The 22,000-nt window shown below is 43.9% G+C and overlaps 1 protein-coding gene across 8 annotated transcripts; it reads right to left on the reverse strand.

The window, feature by feature from the left end:
- Positions 1-284: 284 nt before the first annotated feature.
- On the reverse strand, positions 285-16,154 carry MYD88 (MYD88 innate immune signal transduction adaptor). Of its 8 annotated transcripts, none has more exons than XM_063450822.1 (6): positions 16,124-16,154; positions 13,314-13,741; positions 3,255-3,374; positions 1,892-2,072; positions 1,602-1,693; positions 285-820 (listed from the first exon to the last, which is right to left on the reverse strand). In XM_063450822.1, exons 2-6 carry the CDS (start codon positions 13,627-13,629, stop codon positions 669-671), a joined length of 861 nt encoding a protein of 286 aa, XP_063306892.1. In that variant the 5' UTR covers positions 13,630-13,741; positions 16,124-16,154; the 3' UTR covers positions 285-668. The 8 variants fall into 8 exon arrangements, with proteins under 8 accessions (XP_063306892.1, XP_063306897.1, XP_063306891.1 ...); XM_063450827.1 differs by lacking the exon at positions 16,124-16,154 and adding an exon at positions 16,088-16,107; XM_063450821.1 differs by lacking the exon at positions 16,124-16,154 and adding an exon at positions 16,048-16,091.
- Between the last annotated feature and the right edge of the window lie 5,846 nt (positions 16,155-22,000).

The following is a 22,000-nucleotide window of genomic DNA, read 5'->3' on the forward strand; positions in this document are numbered from 1 at the left end:
TTTAACCATGTACTGTGGATAAGTCACCAAGGAATGGAAACTTTTAGGACAAACAAACAATATTGGAACACAAGCCTTGTTAGAGTTTTTTTTGTTTGTTTTTTTACCAGCTCAGCTTCTTTAGAATAAAAAGTTGAATTTCCCTTTTCATGTCACTGTTTAGTGAATACATTCCTATTTATCATCACAACAAGTAGAACGAAGCACCTTTAAATTGCTCAGACAACAGTTTAGCCGGCTTTGTCTGAACAGCCTTCTAGCAGGAAAGAATTTGCCAATGTGAGCCGTTTGCACACACAGAACCTTTAAATTTAAGCTGGAGTATCAGGTATGTAAGAGGAAAAGACAGACATAGATTATTCACCTAGAAGAGAGATTTCCCAGATGGTTGTAAACTACGTTAACCATGATGTCTGGCCATCTTCCCAAGCATCATAAGAAACTACATCTACACTGGTCTGGTGTACCATTACCTAGAGTAGTCAACATCAGACATTGCAATTCATTTGATTAATAAAGTTTGGATTTAAAAAGAAAAAAATGTAATTATATCAAAATAGTGGCCTTTCGGTGGAAGAAGTTTGTGCAACAAATAAAAATATATTTTCTCTTAATGTCAAGGATCACGACATGACTCCCTTGCAGCAATGAAAAGTCCATCCTGTAGATTAGTTTTTGAGAGCCTTAGCGAGTCTCTGCCAGAACCAGACCTGTGTGCAGGGATTGGTATAGTCACACACTGTGATGAAACTCAGAATGCTGGGATATTGCCTCTTCATCGTTTTATATTTCACCGGAATCAGGCGTTTCTCACGGGCACCTAAAGAAAAGATAAAAATAAAAATGTAACATTTACCAACTTATCATTTACTACCAGATTTTTACAGATGTATATATTTTAAAGGTTTAAAGGGACACCTCACTGCCCAAATAACAAAAATCACTATTTAGTAGATAAATGTTTATTGAAACTATGTTGGTGGCTGTCCAATCAGACTTCCAAAGCCAGCTCAATTAGACGTTTTTGCAAGGTAGGTGCTCTGGGCAATTGCTGCCTCTTGAGTTTATCTCCCTCGAACTAAACAAACCAGGAAGTAACAGGAATGGTCATCTGATTGACACCTCAGGGGCATAACTACGTTTGGTCCTTAAGGGGTTAAGTCAAAGCATACCATCTACTCCATAATTTATTCAACCCCTTAAGGACCAAACTTCTGGAATAAAAGGGAATCATGACATGTCACACGTCATGTGTCCTTAAGGGGTTAAACAACAGATTATTAAAGAGGTTTCATTATCACAACAATTAATGCCCTCTCGACAGGTTTTCCAGAATCTATATCAGCCTCTACTGATTCTCACAGAAACCAGGAATTGTCTAAGATCTCTCAACCAATCCCTGACATCACCTAGCTTTTATACAAGAATTAGCAAACATGCTTGTATGTGCATTGTCATGAAATGATGCAGCATGCATGAGTGGCATTGCAGTATTTCTTGGGTGCTGGACGAAAAGCCACAGTGATACGTAGCACCCCTTTAATGAGTTTTAAATGCACATTGTGTATATGGACAGCCATTTTTTTGCCAAGTGAACATACCTGGACCAAGACTCAGTGCAAATTTTGTCTGAAAATCACATTCTTTGCTGTCCAAGTAATCATCCGATATTATTACGACCATCTTCCTACACCTACAAGCCACAGAAGAGAGAAAATTAGCAAGACAGAATACATATATAATATAGCATATTGCAGGGCTAATTTAATAGGTTCCAGTGACATTATAATTAGATTTATGGTTTTGTGGTTTATAAATGTCTGCAGGACTATAATCCTGTACAGCAAGTTGCTAAAGGTTGTATTTACGGCCATAAACCAGTGTATTTTACCTTTTTTCAATAAGTTCGCTGGTTATGGACCATAAACATGTTCCTGGGAGGACATCGCGATCGAACACACAGAGCTTAAGTTTATGATCAGTCTGCTCCAACCGCGTGATCATCTCCTGCACAAATGATATGTCTTTGGTGCAGTAACAGATAAAAGCATCAAACAGCTCGGGTATCTGGCCTGTTAGTGATCAGAAAAATAAAACAACCATTAAACAAAGTCACTTAGCAGTTAACCCCCACAATGCTCCTATAGAGGGGATTTCATTCAGTGGATTACCCCCCAGAAGGTAGTGTGTGGCTTTCCAATCACAGACCTCCCAATGGAGCTCAATGAGAAGTCCCCCACCTCTCCCCCTATTTGTTCATTTATAAAAAGTTAATTAAAAATGCGTATACGTTTTTCAAATCCCTAAAAATCATAGATTTCCTTAAAGGGACACTATAGTCACCTGAACAACTTTAGCTTAATGAAGCAGTTTTGGTGTATAGAACATGCCCCTGCAGCCTCACTGCTCAATCCTCTGCCATTTAGGAGTTAAATCCCTTTGTTTATGAACCCTAGTCACACCTCCCTGCATGTGACTTGCACAGCCTTCCATAAACACTTCCTGTAAAGAGAGCCCTATTTAGGCTTTCTTTATTGCAAGTTCTGTTTAATTAAGATTTTCTTATCCCCTGCTATGTTAATAGCTTGCTAGACCCTGCAAGAGCCTCCTGTATGTGATTAAAGTTCAATTTAGAGATTGAGATACAATTATTTAAGGTAAATTACATCTGTTTGAAAGTGAAACCATTTTTTTTTTCATGCAGGCTCTGTCAATCATAGCCAGGGGAGGTGTGGCTAGGGCTGCATAAACAGGAACAAAGTGATTTAACTCCTATATGACAGTGAATTGAGCAGTGAAATTGCAGGGGAATAATCTATACACTAAAACTGCTTTATTTAGCTAAAGTAATTTAGGTGACTATAGTGTTCCTATAGAAGGTATGTCTGCAGCAAAGCTGACCCATCCCCTATTTGCCCAGCACAAGCAAAATACAGACTTGCACTTAATCAAAAGGAGAACAATGTTACTTTTACATTTAGGGTAAGTCTTAATATACATTTTTGACATTTCCTCAACTCCACACAATGCGGGATAGATCTATTCTGCTTCATTTCCTACAGCCTTTGTCATATCGACCCTCTTTATCCTACTGTAGCCCACCTTCCAATCTATGGTAGCCCACCTCCCAGCCTACGGTAACTCACCTCACATTTCCTTATTACACATTGGTTGTTACTTTTACTCAACAATACTATAACAGTTCTATGCACATTGTATTTTGAAAATAAGGGACACTCCCCCCCTTCCCTTACCAGTAGGATCATCACTTATTGTGATTCCAAGTGACTGACTGCTGTCCACGGTCTCATCCTGTACAGGAGGTGGGAGACTTAACTCTCGCTGTTTCTGCAGGTACTTCACACAGTCTGCCTCTGAAACGGAAAAATAAATGGTTTAATGGTAAGATTTCGTGTTCCAGTCAATCAGAAGTCAATGTTAATGTCAAACGTTTACAATAGAACTTGTGGTATGTCGGTGTTACCTGCAAATTGATGCACAGTGGAGGATTTATATCAAAGTAAAGCATTTCTAAGATAAGGTGCTATATCCTGTGCAGTCTCCATAGAAACCAATGGAATGCTGCAGCGGTTTGCTCATATGAAGCACTTAGCACCACACTTGCTGAGGTTTTATCTTATCGTGGCCAATATTTGAGATATTTCATCAAAACTGTGTGTAACCACAAGACACAGAAAAATAAAAACATACACATGATATAATCCCGGCACTGAAGGTCTGATAAGGGAGCTCATGAGAAACAGTGAGTATAACCGTTTTATTTAGAGACCTAAATATACTAACAGGACTATTTACTAAACTGAGAATTCAAAGTGAATTTAAATTAAGGCGCATAGCTGGCTTAGATAATTCTTCTAGTTCAGCTATATTGACCTTAACCTCTTAAGGACACATGACATGTGTGACATGTCATGATTCCCTTTTATTCCAGAAGTTTGGTCCTTAAGGGGTTAAACTTAAAATTCACTTAATTCTCACGTTGGTGAATAATCCTTTGAGAATGCTTGCCAAAATAACACCATAGTCCTCACATCAATCCTCATTATCTCAGGTAGTACGAGGTGCATGGACAGCCAAGGCGGTTTGAATTAGTATGAGACTGGTTTACATCCGATAGCACGATGGGAAATTAAAGACGGCAGACAGGGATTTTACTCTTTGACAGCAAGAAGACCACGTTCACTGTTCTCAGCTTGGGATAAATGGAATTGTGTATAGTCACAATACAGATTGTACAGCCGGCCAATGAGGGTGCATGGAAGGCACATGGAGAGTCTAACAGTATGCGAGTGTGTATAAACAAACACATATACATATACGCAGGAAATACATGAACAAAAAAAAAAAAAAAGCAATGAAATGTTACAAAACCAGTTTGTGTCGTTTTTTTGTTTTTTTTTAGCACGTCAACATAAAAAGAAAAATTAAATGCAAAACAGAAGTTAAAGTGTTTGCATGATAACAGAACAATATTTTTTACTTTATTGTCTCTCTCTGTGCAGAATCTCTCTTTCTCAAAGTTCTCTCCACAGTTTTTTTAAAAACAGCATCCACTGCCACCACTGCAGTTTTCTGTAGTGGTTATGGTCCTAGCATGACCCGGGGCCCATCTAGTGGATCTGTATCAAACCACTTTCGAGCAGTTTGACGCAAACCAAGGGCCTCTCACTCAACATATTGCGACTGTGCAAGCTACACTTCTGCATAAGCATTGCAAGTTCATTCAATATCGCAATACGCTGAGCAAAAGGCCTGCCTGACGGACATTCAGTTTGTTCACTGGGAACCAGGGGTATGGGGGTACCATAACCACTATAGTGTTAGCAGCTTTTTTAGGATTAGGGCTCCTGTAGATTGAGCGCAGCAGTGCGACATAGAGATTGCGGCCTGTCTGAGACTAGTGGAAGTTATACTTACGGAGAGAAGTAACTATTTAAAGCTGCCACCCTCACCTGATAAATGTATTCTGAGAGTAGAAACGAACCGCTTCGGTCTCCTCCGCTCCTCTCACAACACATACTTCACTAACTAACTAAGAAGTGCAACTCCCACTATTCTTAGGCTTCCAGGGACATGTATGTCTCACTGCTGCCATGAAGTTAGTGACTATTGTGTCAGTCAAACCCTTCAAGTATGACATCCTGCACCATTCAGTACTGCAGCTCAAAATTTGAATTTGCCACTGGTCCCACCCCAGATTATCAGAATTGATCATCTCAGCCACTCCAATGCCTTTCTATAGGGGCAGGGCCAAATGTCAGCCTGGTCAATCAGCATCTCCTCATAGAGATTAATTGAATCAATGCCTCGCTATGAGGAAAGTTCAGCGTCTCCATGTTGAACGTCAGTCACACTGTGCAGCACTGCTCCAGAATGCACCAGAGGTGTCACTAAGCTGTAACGTAAACACTGCATTTTCTCTTAAAAGACAGTGTTTACTGCAAAAAGCCTGAAGGTAATGATTCTACTCACCAGAACAAATACAATAAGCTGTAGTGGTTTTGGTGAATATAATGTCCCTGCAGGAATAGGCATATGTCATATATATTATCCAAGTCGGGTCTCCAGGAGCCCTTAATGAGGACGACATTATTTGACCCCAACACATGCTTCATTCATCATTACGCATATTTTAGATTACATGATTATTTTTAAAATTAAGGCTAGGTGTCTTTGAAACCCAGGGTATCACCAGCAAACTCAGCTCATCTCCGGACGTGTGACATGAATAATATCTTAATATCAAAATATAATTTTCTCTGTCTCCCCAGCTTATTCTGCTGAATTTCCTTATCACAAGAGTATGAATGGTCATTGGCTGAATATAGTACAGGTTGCCAAGGAGTGCAACTCCCACTAAGCTCAGTAGGCCAGAATTTCATTAGAATTAGGAGCCTCCACACACCTCAGTGTAAGTCATACTGTTCATTACAATTTTTAATGCATGGTGTGACGACATCCAATGTGCAGTACACTATTTAAAAACATGATCTGCCAATGAAAACAATGGCCAGGGGGCAGCGTCTAGCGCTTGAACTGAATGGCCGCAATCCTGCAGAGCTCCCGCCAAACTTAAACCAATCTGCTGCCCCACAGTGCCATTGATGGGTACAGCTACCTACCTGGGCACCCCTTGTGGACACGCAACAGGCTGATACCTTTTTTTGTCCCCCCATGACTCCTCTCCTGCAACTGTTAAAAATAACCAGTTCTCAGTGAATATCTTTCTAGCAGCCTATTTCATTACCCTTTGTGTCACTATACCCCACTTCCTCTAGCATGTAAGCTCACTGAACAGGGCCCTCAACCCCTCTGTTACTGTGCGTCCATTTGTCTGGTTACAATTACGTATCTGTTGGTAGAGTGAACACTAACGAATTTGCCGGCGCTATATAAATATTAATAATGAAGACCCGATGGAGTACTGGGGCCTACATTGAGTTTCCCACCATGAAACTCGCACAAGAGATACCGGCGCAAAGACAACCAATTGCTGAACTGTCCCTCCACACTAGACACTCACAATATAGGAAGAAGGTATCAGAGGCCTCCCCCAAATACAAGCAGGGACACACAAGACATAGGTGCCCTGTTCCAGTGACCGATGGCGCCCTCGCCGAACCGTGTGATGGACAAGACAAAGAAGAGCAAGCCGTAGATCTGCCGGAGTCCTCCCCCGCACCACCAACCACGGGGACAACAGCAAGCAGAGTCAAGCACAACCCGGCCACTAAACAGGACATTGCTGACCTGCCACAGGAGATGAGACAAATGCATGCCGCGAATCTTGACTTGCTCAAGACAGGTGGTGACCAATACAGGTGGTGACCACGCGCACGCAAGCCTCTGAGGAAGGTATTCTGGATTTGCAACAGGAGGTTGATGGGCTAAAGGAACATGTTCACCGATGGTACGATCCTTTAACCTGAAGGGATCAAAAGGTTTTGAAGATTGTCCTAAATTCCTAAATACTCCACAAGACAAAATTATCTTCTACAATTTGATCTCCCTTCTGGAGGAACAAGATTTCCCAGATCCCAAGGAAGATGTGCTGAGCATTCTAGATTCGAATATTTCGTCTGGATTAAAACCACCTTCTGTGTTCTACCCCCAAGCTGATAAAGGCCCTTATATTCAAATGTTCTATGAGTTGGTTCTAAAAGAACTGAGAGCCCTCTGTAACGTTCTCAAAAAGAAAAAAGCAAAGGTCTGTAACAACTTAGAAAAAATTGAGCTTACAGCAATGTCCTCCTTGAAAAACAACGATAATTTGATCATCAAAGGAGCAGACAAAGGAGGGGGTATCGTCCTGCTGGACAAAGTGGACTATCTTGAGGAAGCACACCGAATTTTGGATAATGTGGATTACTATAAGGTTCTTACCGGGGATCCTACTTCATCTTACAAAAAAGAGTTGAGAGAACTCATAGAACAGGCTCATCTGAATGGAGCGATTGATAAAAGAGAGAGAAGTTTTTTCATCTCAGCCAAGGGGGAGATTCCTATTTTTTACTACCTCCCGAAGGTGCATAAATCCCTCACTAATCCACCAGGGCGCCCCATAATATCGGGTTTGGGCTCATTGATATCACCCATATCCAAATGGGTAGATTTTCATTTACAAAGATATGTACCACATCTGCCCTCATACTTAAAGGACACAGGACATGTGCTCACGATTGTCAAGGATATTATATGGCGAGAACACTATTGTTGGCTGACCATTGATGTGGCAGCTCTCTATTCGAACATCGACCACACCTTGGGTTTAGAAGCCATTTCATCATATCTAAGATCTGACCCTCTACTTCCAACCAACCAGTCCCACTATATTGTCAAGTTTACCGAGTTTATGTTAACTCACAATTATTTTGAATTTGATGACAAGTTTTTTGTGCAAACCAGAGGTACCGCGATGGGGGCGAGTTTCGCTCCATCCTATGCCAACTTATTTATGGGTCACTGGGAGCAGTCGATGATACTCAGTGATCTATATTGGATGGAGCGACTCGCCCTTTATCGTAGGTTTATTGACGATATTCTCATTGTCTGGAGGGGTGAGTGGAATGAGGTGGAAGAGTTCATGTCCTATATCAACAACAATCACTGGGGTCTTTCTTTTACATATAAGAAACATAAGTCGACTATAGATTTTTTGGACCTATCCCTCACGGGGTCAGAAGGGCGGATTACCACCAAAACATACCTGAAAAATGTAGACGTGAATGGTTATCTGCATGCAAATAGCGGCCATCATCCAACATGGATCCAAAATATTCCCATGGGGCAATTTACCAGAATCAAACGCAATTGCACACTAAAGTCGGATTATGAGATGGAGTCGCTAAAACTTTGCCAGCGGTTTATAGAAAAATCCTATCCACCAAAGAAGATTCTGAAGGCTTATATGAGAGGACTTAGTTCCAATCAGATATTGGAGCCTGGGTCTCAAGGTCTGAGCCCGTCTGAACAGGGAAATCATACAAATGAGCACTATATTATTCTGGATTTACTTGAGCACACTCAAGTCCCTAAGCTAAAAAGAGCAAAATATAATATCAGCACCAAAGAGGTTGGTAAAAGTTCCACACCAATATTCACCACCACGTTCAATAAAGGCTTCGACGAGATCATTAACATTTTTTATACATACTGGCCCATTCTAACCAAGGACCCATGGTTATCATTTTGTATCTCAGAAACCCCAAAAGTTACTTTTAGAAAGGCTCCAAATCTAAAAAACATTTTGGCACCCTCTAAATTGCATCACTCTAATGAAAAGAGCAAAGAAACAACAACTCGCAAAGAGGGGATATCGAACAAAAGTTGTGGCCGCAATATATGCCTTACATGCAACTTTATCTGTGTTCAGAGCTCCACCTTTAGTCCATTTAATAACTCGGATGTTATTTTTCCAATTCTATCAGAAATAACATGTAACACTTCATTTGTAGTGTATCTAATAATTTGCCCATGTGGGCGGCAATATGTGGGTCAAACCATAAGACCTCTCAAATGTAGATTCCGGGAGCATAGAACAGCCATCATCCGCAATGACACCAGGTCTGCGGTAGCCCGTCATTTTTCTATTTTTCATGACAAAAATCCATCAGGAATACAACTTATGGGGATAGCCCAGATCCCCCCTTATCAAGATGAGGCAAGGAGGAGAAGAGAACTGATCAAGTTAGAGTCAGTCTGGATCTTTAAGCTCAATACCATGACACCCAATGGTTTAAATGAAGAGTTAGAACTCTTCTGATTTGTTCAGTTTTCCCATCTCTGCTGTGCTTTTAGGGGCATCTGTAGTGATATCTAGAGGGGGAGGGGGGTACGATATGTTGAGTTCTGCTCGGGGCATGTCACATCCCCATTTATTGTTTCATTTTAGTATATGGATTTGGGCTACTGATAGTACTGTTCATTCTATTTGGTTTGTTATGGATTTTGTTTATATTAGGCATACTACTTTCCTTGACCTATACCCATACTTAGGTCTTGAGTATTCATACATTTTTTTTATTTAAAAAGCCCAAGGGTTTTATCCTTAAATCATATATACCGTTTGAAGAATATCTGCTTTAGTTGGAATCTGTTATACATCAACACTAAATCTGCCCCTTCAAGTACAGATATAAATCTAAATGGTGATTTGTCTGACTATCATGTCTCTTTCACATCTTAAGGGGGATCTATATTGGTATCGGGTGGAGACTGGTGTGGTCTGGGGAATTCTGTTTAGGGCCTTCTACAATCCCACCTATTGGTTTATTATATAAATATGTCGGTTGGTACGGATAGTTATAGTTTATAATGATTTGGTTCAGTGTATTCTCTGTATTTACTTTGTTATTATCATTTATTATATATATATATAAAAAATTTTTTATTAAGATCAGGCATAATATTTTGCCTGATTTATATTTAGGTCCATGTCTGGAGGATGGAATTACTTCCCTATCTATTATGCTCAGGTGCCCCTTTTTTTAGACCACACGCATATATAAAAATGTTCCTGTTTGAAACTATAATCTGCAAAAATTAAATCTGCCCCTTTAAATAGGGATGTGTTGTATTATGTGTGCAATGGATATATATATATATATCGAGTTTTTAGTCTAACTGTTATTTATTTATTTATGTTTGAGTAATGTATAAGTTTATCTCTCATTTAGATTCATTCATAGTATTTTGTGTTAATTATTCAATTGATTTAGAACTAATCGTTTGAGTGCTTCAAATAAAGGGGTGGATTTTTTCCCCCACCTGTTCAATCACTCCAGTATTTTTGAGGTATTTAAACCCAATTATCCTGCAGCTTCTTTAGTCTTGAGAAAGTCCCGTGGACGGGACGAAACGCGTAGACGTGAGTGTATGTGTGGCTGGTTCCACCGGATCCTTGTCGGCTGCCTTTATTTATTTATTTATTTTTTCATTATTTTTATTTTTATTTTTATTTATCTTATTTTATCCAGATTTTTTGGTTAAATTATTTTTCCCTCCCACCTATCAATTTTGTTAAGGAGAGTCCGGACACAGTGAAGCCGGGGACTCTATATTCTAGGCTGCTTCATCTCAACCATACCGCGGTCTTTTGAGAAGATCCCGACCGCGGTATATTCGTTCCTTTTAGTCACATCACTAGTGACTTACTAGGTGCCTGGGGGAGTGGTCCATTACAGCGTTCACCGCGGTCTTTTTCGAAGATCCCGACCGCGGTGCATCTCACCGTTTCTCGACGGACCCCCCTTGTTTGAAGTGCAACAGATACCGGCGGCACAGAATTCTCTTCAATACCCTCTCCTTGTTTCTGGTTTTTTTTTCTCCATCACCTCGGTGGGGGGCCCACACCGAGGCAGGTACTCTTCATTTTTGTTTATGTATTTAGTTTTTTGTTGTGTATATATATTTTTTTGTTGTATATATTTTTTTAGATTAGTTTTTTATTTTTATGATTTATTTTGCAGCTGCTTCTGATACCGTATGTGATACTTTGTACTCTTTACACAGAGTCAAGTGACAGATTAGCGTCTGCACTACACTTTGTTTTGTGTTATATAGAGTAAGTTAATTGATACAACGTTCACCAAAGTGGATCCATGCACACATAGTACTGTGTGATATTTATTTACACACAGTGTGACTTTTTATTTGACTCAATATTCTGTTTGATTTTTAAATAAATATATACATTTTTTGTACAAGTGCAAAATCAGAGTATATGCATTAGTCCTTTATTGATATATTTATTTCTGAGCGCACATACTTTTTTACCCTTTTGAGCTACCACTCATTTATAGACGCTTGTGTATGTATGTAGTTGCCAATCCCTAATATTTGTTATTCAATACACCTGATATCTCTATTTCTCCAACTGCAAGCATCCCAGTCCACCCTAACTACACGGGTAGATGTGGCAGAGGACCGCAATAGGCACGCTAACATTAAAATTAGGGGGATCCCTGACAATATTGACTCTACCGAACTGCCTCACTACCTCAGACGCCTCACAGCCACACTCCTACCACACGCCCAAGCGCAAAAATTGTGCTGGACGGCTTTTTTTTTTTTTTCTCATCCGCAAGCCTAGACAAGCACCACCCACTGCTTTTCAGGATGGCATCATAAGGTGCCACTCTGCAACAGACAAAATAAGGCTTCTCACTGCAGTCCGGGGACCCCACTTGCCTTCGAGTCATCCCATCTAACCTTCTACCAGGACTTGAGCCAAGTAACCAGCCAACTGCGTGATGCTAACAGACTACAAACGGACACTGCCCAGATCCTCAACCGTGATCAAAGAGGGAACCACACTTAGTCTCTCCTCGCTGCAAGACGACAAACTGTTTCTGTGGGCGCTGGAGGCTTTAGTTGGGTTTTACACATCTTCATATAGTTTGATCTCAATAACACTCAAAAACATAACATATGACACACAATGTAACAGTACTAGGAATATACGTTAAGTCTACCAGCTATGTGTTATGCTCTGTCAATCGCTAATCCTGTGCAGATGTTGTGTCCTAACGGTCTGTACCTGGTTTTAAGTTGCACGACAAAAATATTTTTTTTTTATTAATTAATAAATGAATAAATAAATAAATAAATAATGGTCAGATCATTGAATATATTATATTTCTTACAATGTTACTTGTCACCAACTCTGTTATACTGCACTGCAACAACTGCAGAACTTGGTGGAATTTTACGAAAATTAAATCACAATAATAATATGTATGTAGCAGTGGACAATTCTCAAGTCTTGTGCAAAGAGAACTTCCCCCATGACATTAATACAATGACAGAGGGATATCAGTTACCACAAGGTCTGAATTAGAAAGGGGAAGAGAAAAGGACACAACTCACACGGAGTTAATGGTGTGATCATGTGCTATTCACGTGGTTTTCCTGGCACTCTTGCTCCCTATAGTGCCCCCCTCCCTTGGTGCACAAGGGGTTATCCCTGCAAGGCAATTTTTGCAGTTTTTTTGCTTCAATGAGCTGAGGTGGTCTTGGGGCCTATAGTGTCCCTTTAAAGAATTCCATTATTGGCCTCCATTTAATATGTTTGGAGAAGCTTTATAAATGATTTTAATATTTTTGGATAAAATATATCATATCAAAATACTGCCCTATTTTCTTGCAATTGACCTCTGAACCAAATTATTTCCTTGCCACAAAATGTTTACCTATTTCGGGTTGTTTAGATATTTAGAGACGAGCTTGTTCAGTTATACAGAATATTATGTCACTGTAGTGTCCTACTTCCGACAGTTTCCCCCAACAATAAAATACCTGGTGCTTCGTGAAACTCAGTCTCTCCGAAATTAAAGTGTTGTTTTCTCTACAAAAACAGACATTTCTAGTGATAGTCTTACGTATATCAGTGGTCCATCTATTAATGTCAACCAACATGCTCATTACATTGTGTTATATATATTTACTACATTCTAGTTTACCAGCTAAAGTTATAATTAAATGGTTAACACAAGCTCCATGGCCACTTTTAAGTGGTCCTGATGCCTCAAGTCTGTAACCCCTTTACTGCCGGTTGTGTAACAATAATTCCGGGTTTGGTTATATCAATTCTGTGCATAGCCCTATGCAGGGAAAATCATTCATGGTCTGAAAATGGCCAGGTGAGGCTCTCCGTTAATGAATGGCTAGTGGACTTCAAAAGATGAAAAGGAATAACACCTCACTTATTCTTGATCTGCAGCTGCACACAGTAGAATTTTTAAAGAACCCATTTTCTTATACAGCACTCAATAAAATGTCAATGGTATACTTACCGATTAATGATGCAAGGTCTGTGAGAATATCGTTCCTTTCAATTTTTTTCAGCATTTCCAGAAGTCCTCCAACTGTGGCACGGAAGCACCGTTTCTCCCAATCCTCCAGCAACGTCAGAGTCGGGTTCTTTGATCTCTCGAAGTTACGTATTTCGAGATAGTCATAATTCATCTCCTCAGCTAACTGAGTCCAGTCTGAAGCCACCACAGTCCCCGGATTGAGATACAAAGACAGTCGCTGCCTCACAGAATAATTTAGGGCAACAAGAGGTATAGAGTTCATATCAACGCCTTGCAATTCGCCTCCGCACGCCATGGCTCGGCAGCAAAGTCAATTTATCCCCTACTTCAACGTCGAGCACAAAAAGTCTTACTGTTGGGTTCGTCTAGTGTCATTCATTGACTGCATCATTTATCCACAATGGTCCCTAGGAAAATGATCGAAAATGTTATTCTTTTTAAAGGCAGATACAGTTTCAGGATTCCGCATCATAAAGCTTAACGAGCCACGGATACAAATTTAGAAATAAGCCATCGATATGTATTCCTAAATTAATAGACTTACGGTACGACAGTCACAATATTCTACCTGTCTGCTATAGAAATTGTTGACTTGAGACTTAAAACAAGTTTCTGTGCCACACGAGGAGGTTAACATTAAAGTATTCAACAGTCTCTGCTCGTTGTTTAGTAATGTGCCACGTTTAGGTTATCTCTTACAACAGGAAAGAAGCACTTATAGCACTCAGTACACAGAACAGGAAGTGTCTCAGTGCTGAGCGGTGGGACAGATATTGAGAAATAATGCATTAATACGTTGAGGGGAATTTTTACAACTGTTTGAATTCAGTATTTCCAGTCACCAAACCAGCCAACAACAACCAGACAACTCCACGTTTATTTAAGTATATTGTAGTGACAGTACACTCTGAATACAATGACGTTTAGAAAGCATTCATTTTTACAGGCTGTGTTTCCCAAATTTAACAACATCTGCAGGGCAGACATAGACTTAACTAAAATGGATTGTCTCTCAATCCTAAAACGCAAACCAGGAGTAGGCCACCGTTGGCACTCCATACGTTCGCTGTAACAGCATTATGGGGGATGTAGTCCACAAAATCTGGATTGCAGAAGGTTGCGTATCACTGATTTGTAGATAATTGTATTGGGCGGATAATGCCACCTGCAAATTAACACATAATGTGGTACCAAACCGGTTATAATAACCCATTCAATAAGCTTCATTTATACCTTCTGTAATAGCCTGCCTCGTCAGCTGCACTCATTTCTATAAAGCATCTTGCCACACTCATAACAAAGTTCCCAAATTCACATTCACCCTCCAGGAAGCTGTACTCTCAGGATTGATCCTCACTCACACTCCAGCAAGCTATACTCCCTGCCCTGATCCTCACACTCCAGGAAGCTGTACTCTCTGTATTGATCCTCACTCACCCTCCAGCAAGCTGTGCTCTCTGTATTGATCCTCACTCACCCTCCAGGAAGCTGTACTCTTTGTCCAGGCCCTCACTCACCCTCCAGGAAGCTGTGCTCTCTGTGTTGATCCTCACTCACCCTCCAGGAAGCTGTACTCTCTGTGTTGATCCTCTCTCACACTCCAGCAAGCTGTACTCTCTGTATTGATCCTCACTCACACTCCAGCAAGCTGTACTCTCTGTATTGATCCTCACTCACACTCCAGCAAGCTGTACTCTCTGTATTGATCCTCACTCACACTCCAGCAAGCTGTACTCTCTGTATTGATCCTCACTCACACTCCAGCAAGCTGTGCTCTCTGTATTGATCCTCACTCACACTCCAGCAAGCTGTGCTCTCTGTATTGATCCTCACTCACACTCCAGCAAGCTGTGCTCTCTGTATTGATCCTCACTCACCCTCCAGCAAGCTGTGCTCTCTGTGTTGATCCTCACTCACCCTCCAGGAAGCTGTACTCTTTGTCCAGGTCCTCACTCACACTCCAGCAAGCTGTACTCTTTGTCCAGGTCCTCACTCACACTCCAGCAAGCTGTACTCTTTGTCCAGGTCCTCACTCACACTCCAGCAAGCTGTGCTCTCTGTGCTTGTCCTTACTCACACTCCAGCAAGCTGTGCTCTCTGTGCTTGTCCTCACACTCCAGCAAGCTGTGCTCTCTGTGCTTGTCCTCACTCACACTCCAGCAAGCTGTGCTCTCTGTGCTTGTCCTCACTCACACTCCAGCAAGCTGTGCTCTCTGTGCTTGTCCTCACTCACACTCCAGCAAGCTGTGCTCTCTGTGCTTGTCCTCACTCACACTCCAGCAAGCTGTGCTCTCTGTGCTTGTCCTCACTCACACTCCAGCAAGCTGTGCTCTCTGTGCTTGTCCTCACTCACACTCCAGCAAGCTGTGCTCTCTGTGCTTGTCCTCACTCACACTCCAGCAAGCTGTGCTCTCTGTGCTTGTCCTCACTCACACTCCAGCAAGCTGTGCTCTCTGTGCTTGTCCTCACTCACACTCCAGCAAGCTGTGCTCTCTGTGCTTGTCCTCACTCACACTCCAGCAAGCTGTGCTCTCTGTGCTTGTCCTCACTCACACTCCAGCAAGCTGTGCACTCTGTATTGATCCTCACTCACCCTCCAGCAAGCTGTACTCTTTGTCCAGGTCCTCACTCACCCTCCAGGAAGCTGTACTCTCTGTATTGATCCTCACTCACCCTCCAGCAAGCTGTACTCTTTGTCCAGGTCCTCACTCACCCTCCAGGAAGCTGTGCTCTCTGTGCTTGTCCTCACTCACCCTCCAGCAAGCTGTACTCTCTGTGTTGATCCTCACCTGTCTGGGTTGCAGTGAGAAGCCCAGCCCTCAGTAAAACTTCAAACACAAGGACTCAGTAACAATCCTCTACCGGGGGGGAGCGAGGTGGGAGCACGGCTCCAGAGCCCACATAATACGGTATGAATCCCCCCCCCAGCGGCCGCTGAGCACACGGTCAGTATGGATTAATATGTAATAAGGAGTGTGGAGTGAGACTGCTCTGCCCTGTCTTATCTTAGAGCCCATCCTCTCAGAGATCCCCCCCGTGTGTGCAGGAATGGTCTGACCCGGCTTCCAGGAAGTAGCAGTAAAGTTTGGGAAATGATGAGGAATGTTACTAAGTAGCTATTTCTCATGGCTCCATGTACCATAATCACTGCTCACCAGGTGCCACCCTATGCAGGTTCTAGTGGCTACAAGGAAAGGGTATTATACCATAAATACAACTAGTCATATGTTGTGCGCAAGGGGCGTGGCAGATTTGTAGTACCTGATCATAGTTTGAATTGTAGTACCTGATCATAGTTTGAATTGTAGTACCTGATAATAATGTGAATTGTGGTACCTGATCATAGTGTGAATTGTAGTACCTGATCATAGTTTGAATTGTAGTACCTGATCATAGTGTGAATTGTAGTACCTGATAATAATGTGAATTGTGGTACCTGGTCATAATGTGAATTGTAGTACCTGATCATAATGTGAATTGTAGTACCTGATCATAGTTTGAATTGTAGTACCTGATCATAGTTTGAATTGTAGTACCTGATAATAATGTGAATTGTGGTACCTGATCATAGTGTGAATTGTAGTACCTGATCATAGTTTGAATTGTAGTACCTGATCATAGTGTGAATTGTGGTACCTGATAATAATGTGAATTGTGGTTATCTGATCATAATGTGAATTGTAGTACCTGATCATAGTTTGAATTGTAGTACCTGATCATAATGTGAATTGTAGTACCTGATAATAATGTGAATTGTAGAACCTGATCAGAGTGTGAATTGTAGTATCTGATAATAATGTGAATTTTACCACATGACAGGAGGCTTCATATTTTGCATTAACTCTCTTTACTAACTCACATAGCAGTAAAGAAAAGGTGAAAACATTAACCAATCAAAAGAAAGTAGGAGGTATAGTATTCACAGTAATGAGGCTCCTCCCCCTCTTTCTTTACTGCTCCATCAGCAGACAGGTCAGAGTTTTTGGCTCTTCCCTTTTTCACTATTGTATATGTAATTTTTTATGTAATCCTTTATATAATACTGTATTTATCTTATATATGTAGTTTTATTTTTGCTACTATTGTTGTTTTCTACCTTTATTTCATCTGCCCCCTTGGGGTTTCGCTCTTGGGGGAGTCTTTTCCCCCTCCCTGTTTTCCTCACAGGGTCTCTCTTCTTTTCTTCACCTCTCGGTCCGCCGGCTTCTCCGCCGTCGGACCGACTGTCTCTCATTTCCCTGAGGGTAACGTTCACCCTCCACCCCCCCCCTTTTTTCCTCCACACGGCTTCACAGCCGCTTTCACTGTAGCCGCACGGCGGGAAACCGTTTTTTCCCGCTCCTCCGGCGGCCATCTTGGATCTCGCGTCTCGCGAGATCCACGGCCGCCATCTTGGGAGCATTGCGGTCTCCTCATTCCGGCGCCCGTACACACAGTAACCGGACACAACCAGGCAGGGGTCCCCAGGTTAGTCAAATTATCTACCTGTGCTTGGGGTGTGGCCCCATAATCGAAATATTTACTGCCTACTGGTGCTTTTGCACACTTACAGGGTGAAGCCCTATATTTAATACCGCTGCTATCAGGTGGATTTCGTGCCACCTATACATATTTGAGCTTTTATACCTGGGTGTGGCCCAGAAGAAAATCCCAATATTCCCTGCTGGGGAAACTGGTGCTTCTACTGCCAGAATTGTCATATTCACCCTGCTGGGGTTTTTGCCTTTTTTACATTTCACGGTTTATATATATATACCTATACCTACCCTGCTGGGGTTAACTGGGTACTGCAGGTACCCCCCTTTTTTATCACTAACTGGGACAGACCCCTAGCCCAACATTTCTGTGCCTCAGCTATTACAGCGGCCCAACTCCTATTATCATGGATACACCTCAAAACCCTGCAGACTTCCAAACCATGATTGCGGAAGCCATCTCCGCCTCTATGGAGAAAGCATTATCCAGGGTTATGACGGCGACTGCCGATCAGACTAAAAAAGCCACAACAGCCCAAGCCCATGACTATGATTCTGAGGCTTCAGAATCCCATGCCCAGGCCGACTCTCGGCCCAGCAAACGCCACTGGAAGGGCAAGGAAAGGAATGACAACATGGGCAAAGGCAAGGCTCCTGCCAAACGCCACAGGCCAGCACCACCCACCCCCGCCCATTACTCCTCGGACGAGGGGGAAGAACAAACACGCTCCATGGCTGTGTTAGATGAGTGGCAGGCCGCAGATTCCGACCCAGACAATGACTGGGGTTCGGACACGGGATCCCATACGGGTCTCCTAAAAGGCACCTTCTTGGACGACATCCAACTACCGGACGACCCCACACCGGTCCAAGAAGAAGGGGAAGCCATTCTGGACCCCACGGGGCAACGTCTATTCGACCCCCGCAACATACGGCACCCGCGTTCGGGGGACTGGACCCCCCCCGACCATCTCTCCAAATTTATGCACCGTTGGCTCCGCAAACCCCTGGACAAAACGGTGCGCAACCGACTACGTTCGGAATGCCCTCGCCCTTCCCTTCCCGACAACGTGGCCCAAACCCCCGAATTCGACCAGGTCATGAACACATTCATGTCTAGGGGTGGCCGCGACCCCAGGAGAGGAGTGGAGAAGGGCTTTCACGGAGTTCAAGACAAACTCCTAGACTCTATTGGCCCACTTTCCCGCATCATGTTTTTGGCGGACGATGCTTTTACAAGGGCTGACGAATTTGATACCAGTATGGTTAAAGAGTGGGCTCACGATATAAGAGAATGGGCACAGAGGTGCTTTTGTTTTGTTGGTAACACCAACGTAGCCCTCTCCTCTGAGAGGCGAAAAGCAGCGTTGCTCCGTATTGACGGAAAGCTGGTGGAATTGGGCACCAAGGAGTTGGGACCGCTTGCACAGGGCAAATTGTTTGGGGAAGCCTTCCTCAAAGAGCTTAATAAGCACGTAAATATTTTCACCTCGCTCAATAAGGCTCAAACTTCAATGAAGCGAGTATTCAGGGGCTACCCCAGTCGGGGTGTTTTTGGACGGGCTGGCCGCTACAGGGGCCGAGCAGCCAGCCGTTTTTGGCCCTCTGGCCCCCGCTCTCACAGACCCCAACCCTTCTACCCGGAAGTGGGTTTCAGGCAGCCCTTCTCCTACACCCGTGGAGCAGACAGAGGCAGAGGACCTCGTAGCCGTGGCAGAGCACGCTTCCCCACAGGTAAGCACCATTATGCCTCAATGTCCACTAACCCCGTATACTGCAGGTCGTATCGCTCTGTCTTTTCAGAACTGGACAGCCATCTCCACGGACGCATGGATCCTCCAGACGGTCCAAGGCTACATCATAGATTTTGTGGAAACCCCGTCCCAGACCGCCCCTCCGTATCCCATTCAGTGCTCCAAGGAAGATCGCCTTCTAATCGATGGCGAACTACGGGAACTCAGGGCCAAAGGAGCAATAGAACCCGCTCACGACCAAAACGGCTTCTTCAGCAACATTTTCCTAGTGAAAAAGAAATCTGGAGACTTTCGGCCGGTTATAAACCTAAGGAAACTCAATGCTTTCGTAACATACAGACATTTCAAGATGGAAGGCATCCATCTCCTAAGAGATCTGCTCCAAGAAGGGGACTGGTTCACAAGACTGGACCTCAAGGACGCCTACCTATCGGTACCCGTCCATACATCCTGCCGACAGTTCCTCAGATTCCGATGGCAAGGCCGCCCCTGGCAGTTTACATGCCTTCCCTTCGGCCTCAGCTCCGCACCGTGGTGCTTCACCAAACTCCTGAAGCCAGTAGTGTCTCGACTACGCACTCAAGGAATTCGGTGCATTATTTACCTGGACGACCTGCTACTGTTTTCCTCAGACAGGTACAGTCTAACGCAACACACACAATATACCACCCGACTCCTCACGTCCCTAGGTTTCGTGGTGAACTTTCAAAAATCGGAAATATCCCCAGCCCAGAAGATACAATTCCTGGGCTTCGAGATAGATTCCAAGACCAGCACACTTCGGCTCCCAACCTCAAAGATTACAGCCATCAAGAAGGAAATACGCAGAGCCATTTGCTGCCACTCCATTCCACTCCGCAATCTGGCTCGGATCGTGGGCTTGCTATCCGCATCTATCCAGGCGATATTCCCGGGTCCACTCCACTACAGAGCGATGCAGCGCTTGAAGGCTTCCTTCCTCCGCCAGAACCCTTCGTACGACCAAACGGTTCCGGTGACGGAGGAAGTCAAAGAAGAACTGGGATGGTGGCTGGACAGCATGGAAGCGTGGAATGGCCGAGCCATCTTCGGGAACACGCCCGACATGGTCCTGGAATCAGACGCCAGCCTCTGGGGATGGGGCGCCACCTGCGAAGGCAGTTCGACGGGAGGCGCTTGGACTTCCCAAGAACTCAAACTCCACATCAACTGCCTGGAACTTCTAGCGGGGTCGTTCGCAATTCGCAGCCTAGCGAGAAACCGGACCAACTGCTGCATCCTCCTCCGGATGGACAATGTGTCAGCGGTCCGTTACATCAACAGACTGGGAGGGGCCCGATCCAGACTCCTCTCAGAGATTACGAAAGAAATATTCGAGTTTTGCCTTCCCCGGAAAATCTCCCTCATGGCAGAATATCTCCCAGGCGAAACGAACCTGACAGCGGACTGGTTCTCTCGCCATTGGCGGGACAGCAGCGACTGGAGGCTGGACCCCACAATCTTCCATCGCCTCTCGGTCAGGAGAGGCCCCCTCCACCTGGACCTCTTCGCATCTCGGAACAACAGGCAGACGGACGAGTACTTCAGCTGGCTACCAGATCCGGACAGCAAAGCAGTAGACGCCTTTCTCCAACCATGGCCACCCAGGGGCGCTTACGCCTTTCCCCCATTTGCCATGGTGGCAAGGACGATACAATACTTAAAGACGCAACGCGGGTCTCTGCTCCTCATCACTCCCCTATGGCCGAGCCAACCATGGTTCCCGGACCTTCTAGCTTCATCCTACAGGGATCCTCTCCTCATACCGTCCTACCGGACGCTCCTCACAGACCCGAGAGGGAACCCCCATCCTCTCATTCTGGAAGACCGCCTCACTCTAGTAGCCTGGACTCTTTCAGGGGTGCCTGGCAGACCGAGGACTTATCGCAGACAGCTAGAGACCTCTTATGGGATTCGTGGGCACCAGGAACCAGACGATGCTATCTTGCAGCATGGAATTCCTGGTCCACTTGGTGCAGTGAACGGAACTTTGATCCCTTTACGGCACCTGTAACGGCCATCTTGAATTTTTCTCTCACACCTATACTCCGCGGGCAGATCTTACCGATCCCTCAACGTTGTGCGCTCCGCGATCTCAGCAGCTCACGTTCCGATCCTGGGTTCACCCGTCGGGAGACACCCTCTGGTATGCCGCCTCCTCAGGGGCATCAGACTTCAAAGGCCCCCCAGACCCAAGTACACTCGGCTATGGGACGTGGAAGTCGTCCTACAGTTTCTGCGAGACTGGCCAGATAACGACAGACTCTCACTTCGACAACTGTCGGCCAAACTAACACTCCTACTTTGTCTGGTATCGTTCCGCAGAGTTTCGGACGTGCGGGCTTTCGACATCGACGCCTTCTCGGTCTCCCCAGAGGGAGTTACCTTCCAAGTGTCTCGTCGTACTAAATCGGACTCA

The sequence above is a fragment of the Pelobates fuscus genome, chromosome 4 (genome assembly GCF_036172605.1).
Source record: "Pelobates fuscus isolate aPelFus1 chromosome 4, aPelFus1.pri, whole genome shotgun sequence".
Taxonomy (NCBI): Eukaryota; Metazoa; Chordata; class Amphibia; order Anura; family Pelobatidae; genus Pelobates; species Pelobates fuscus.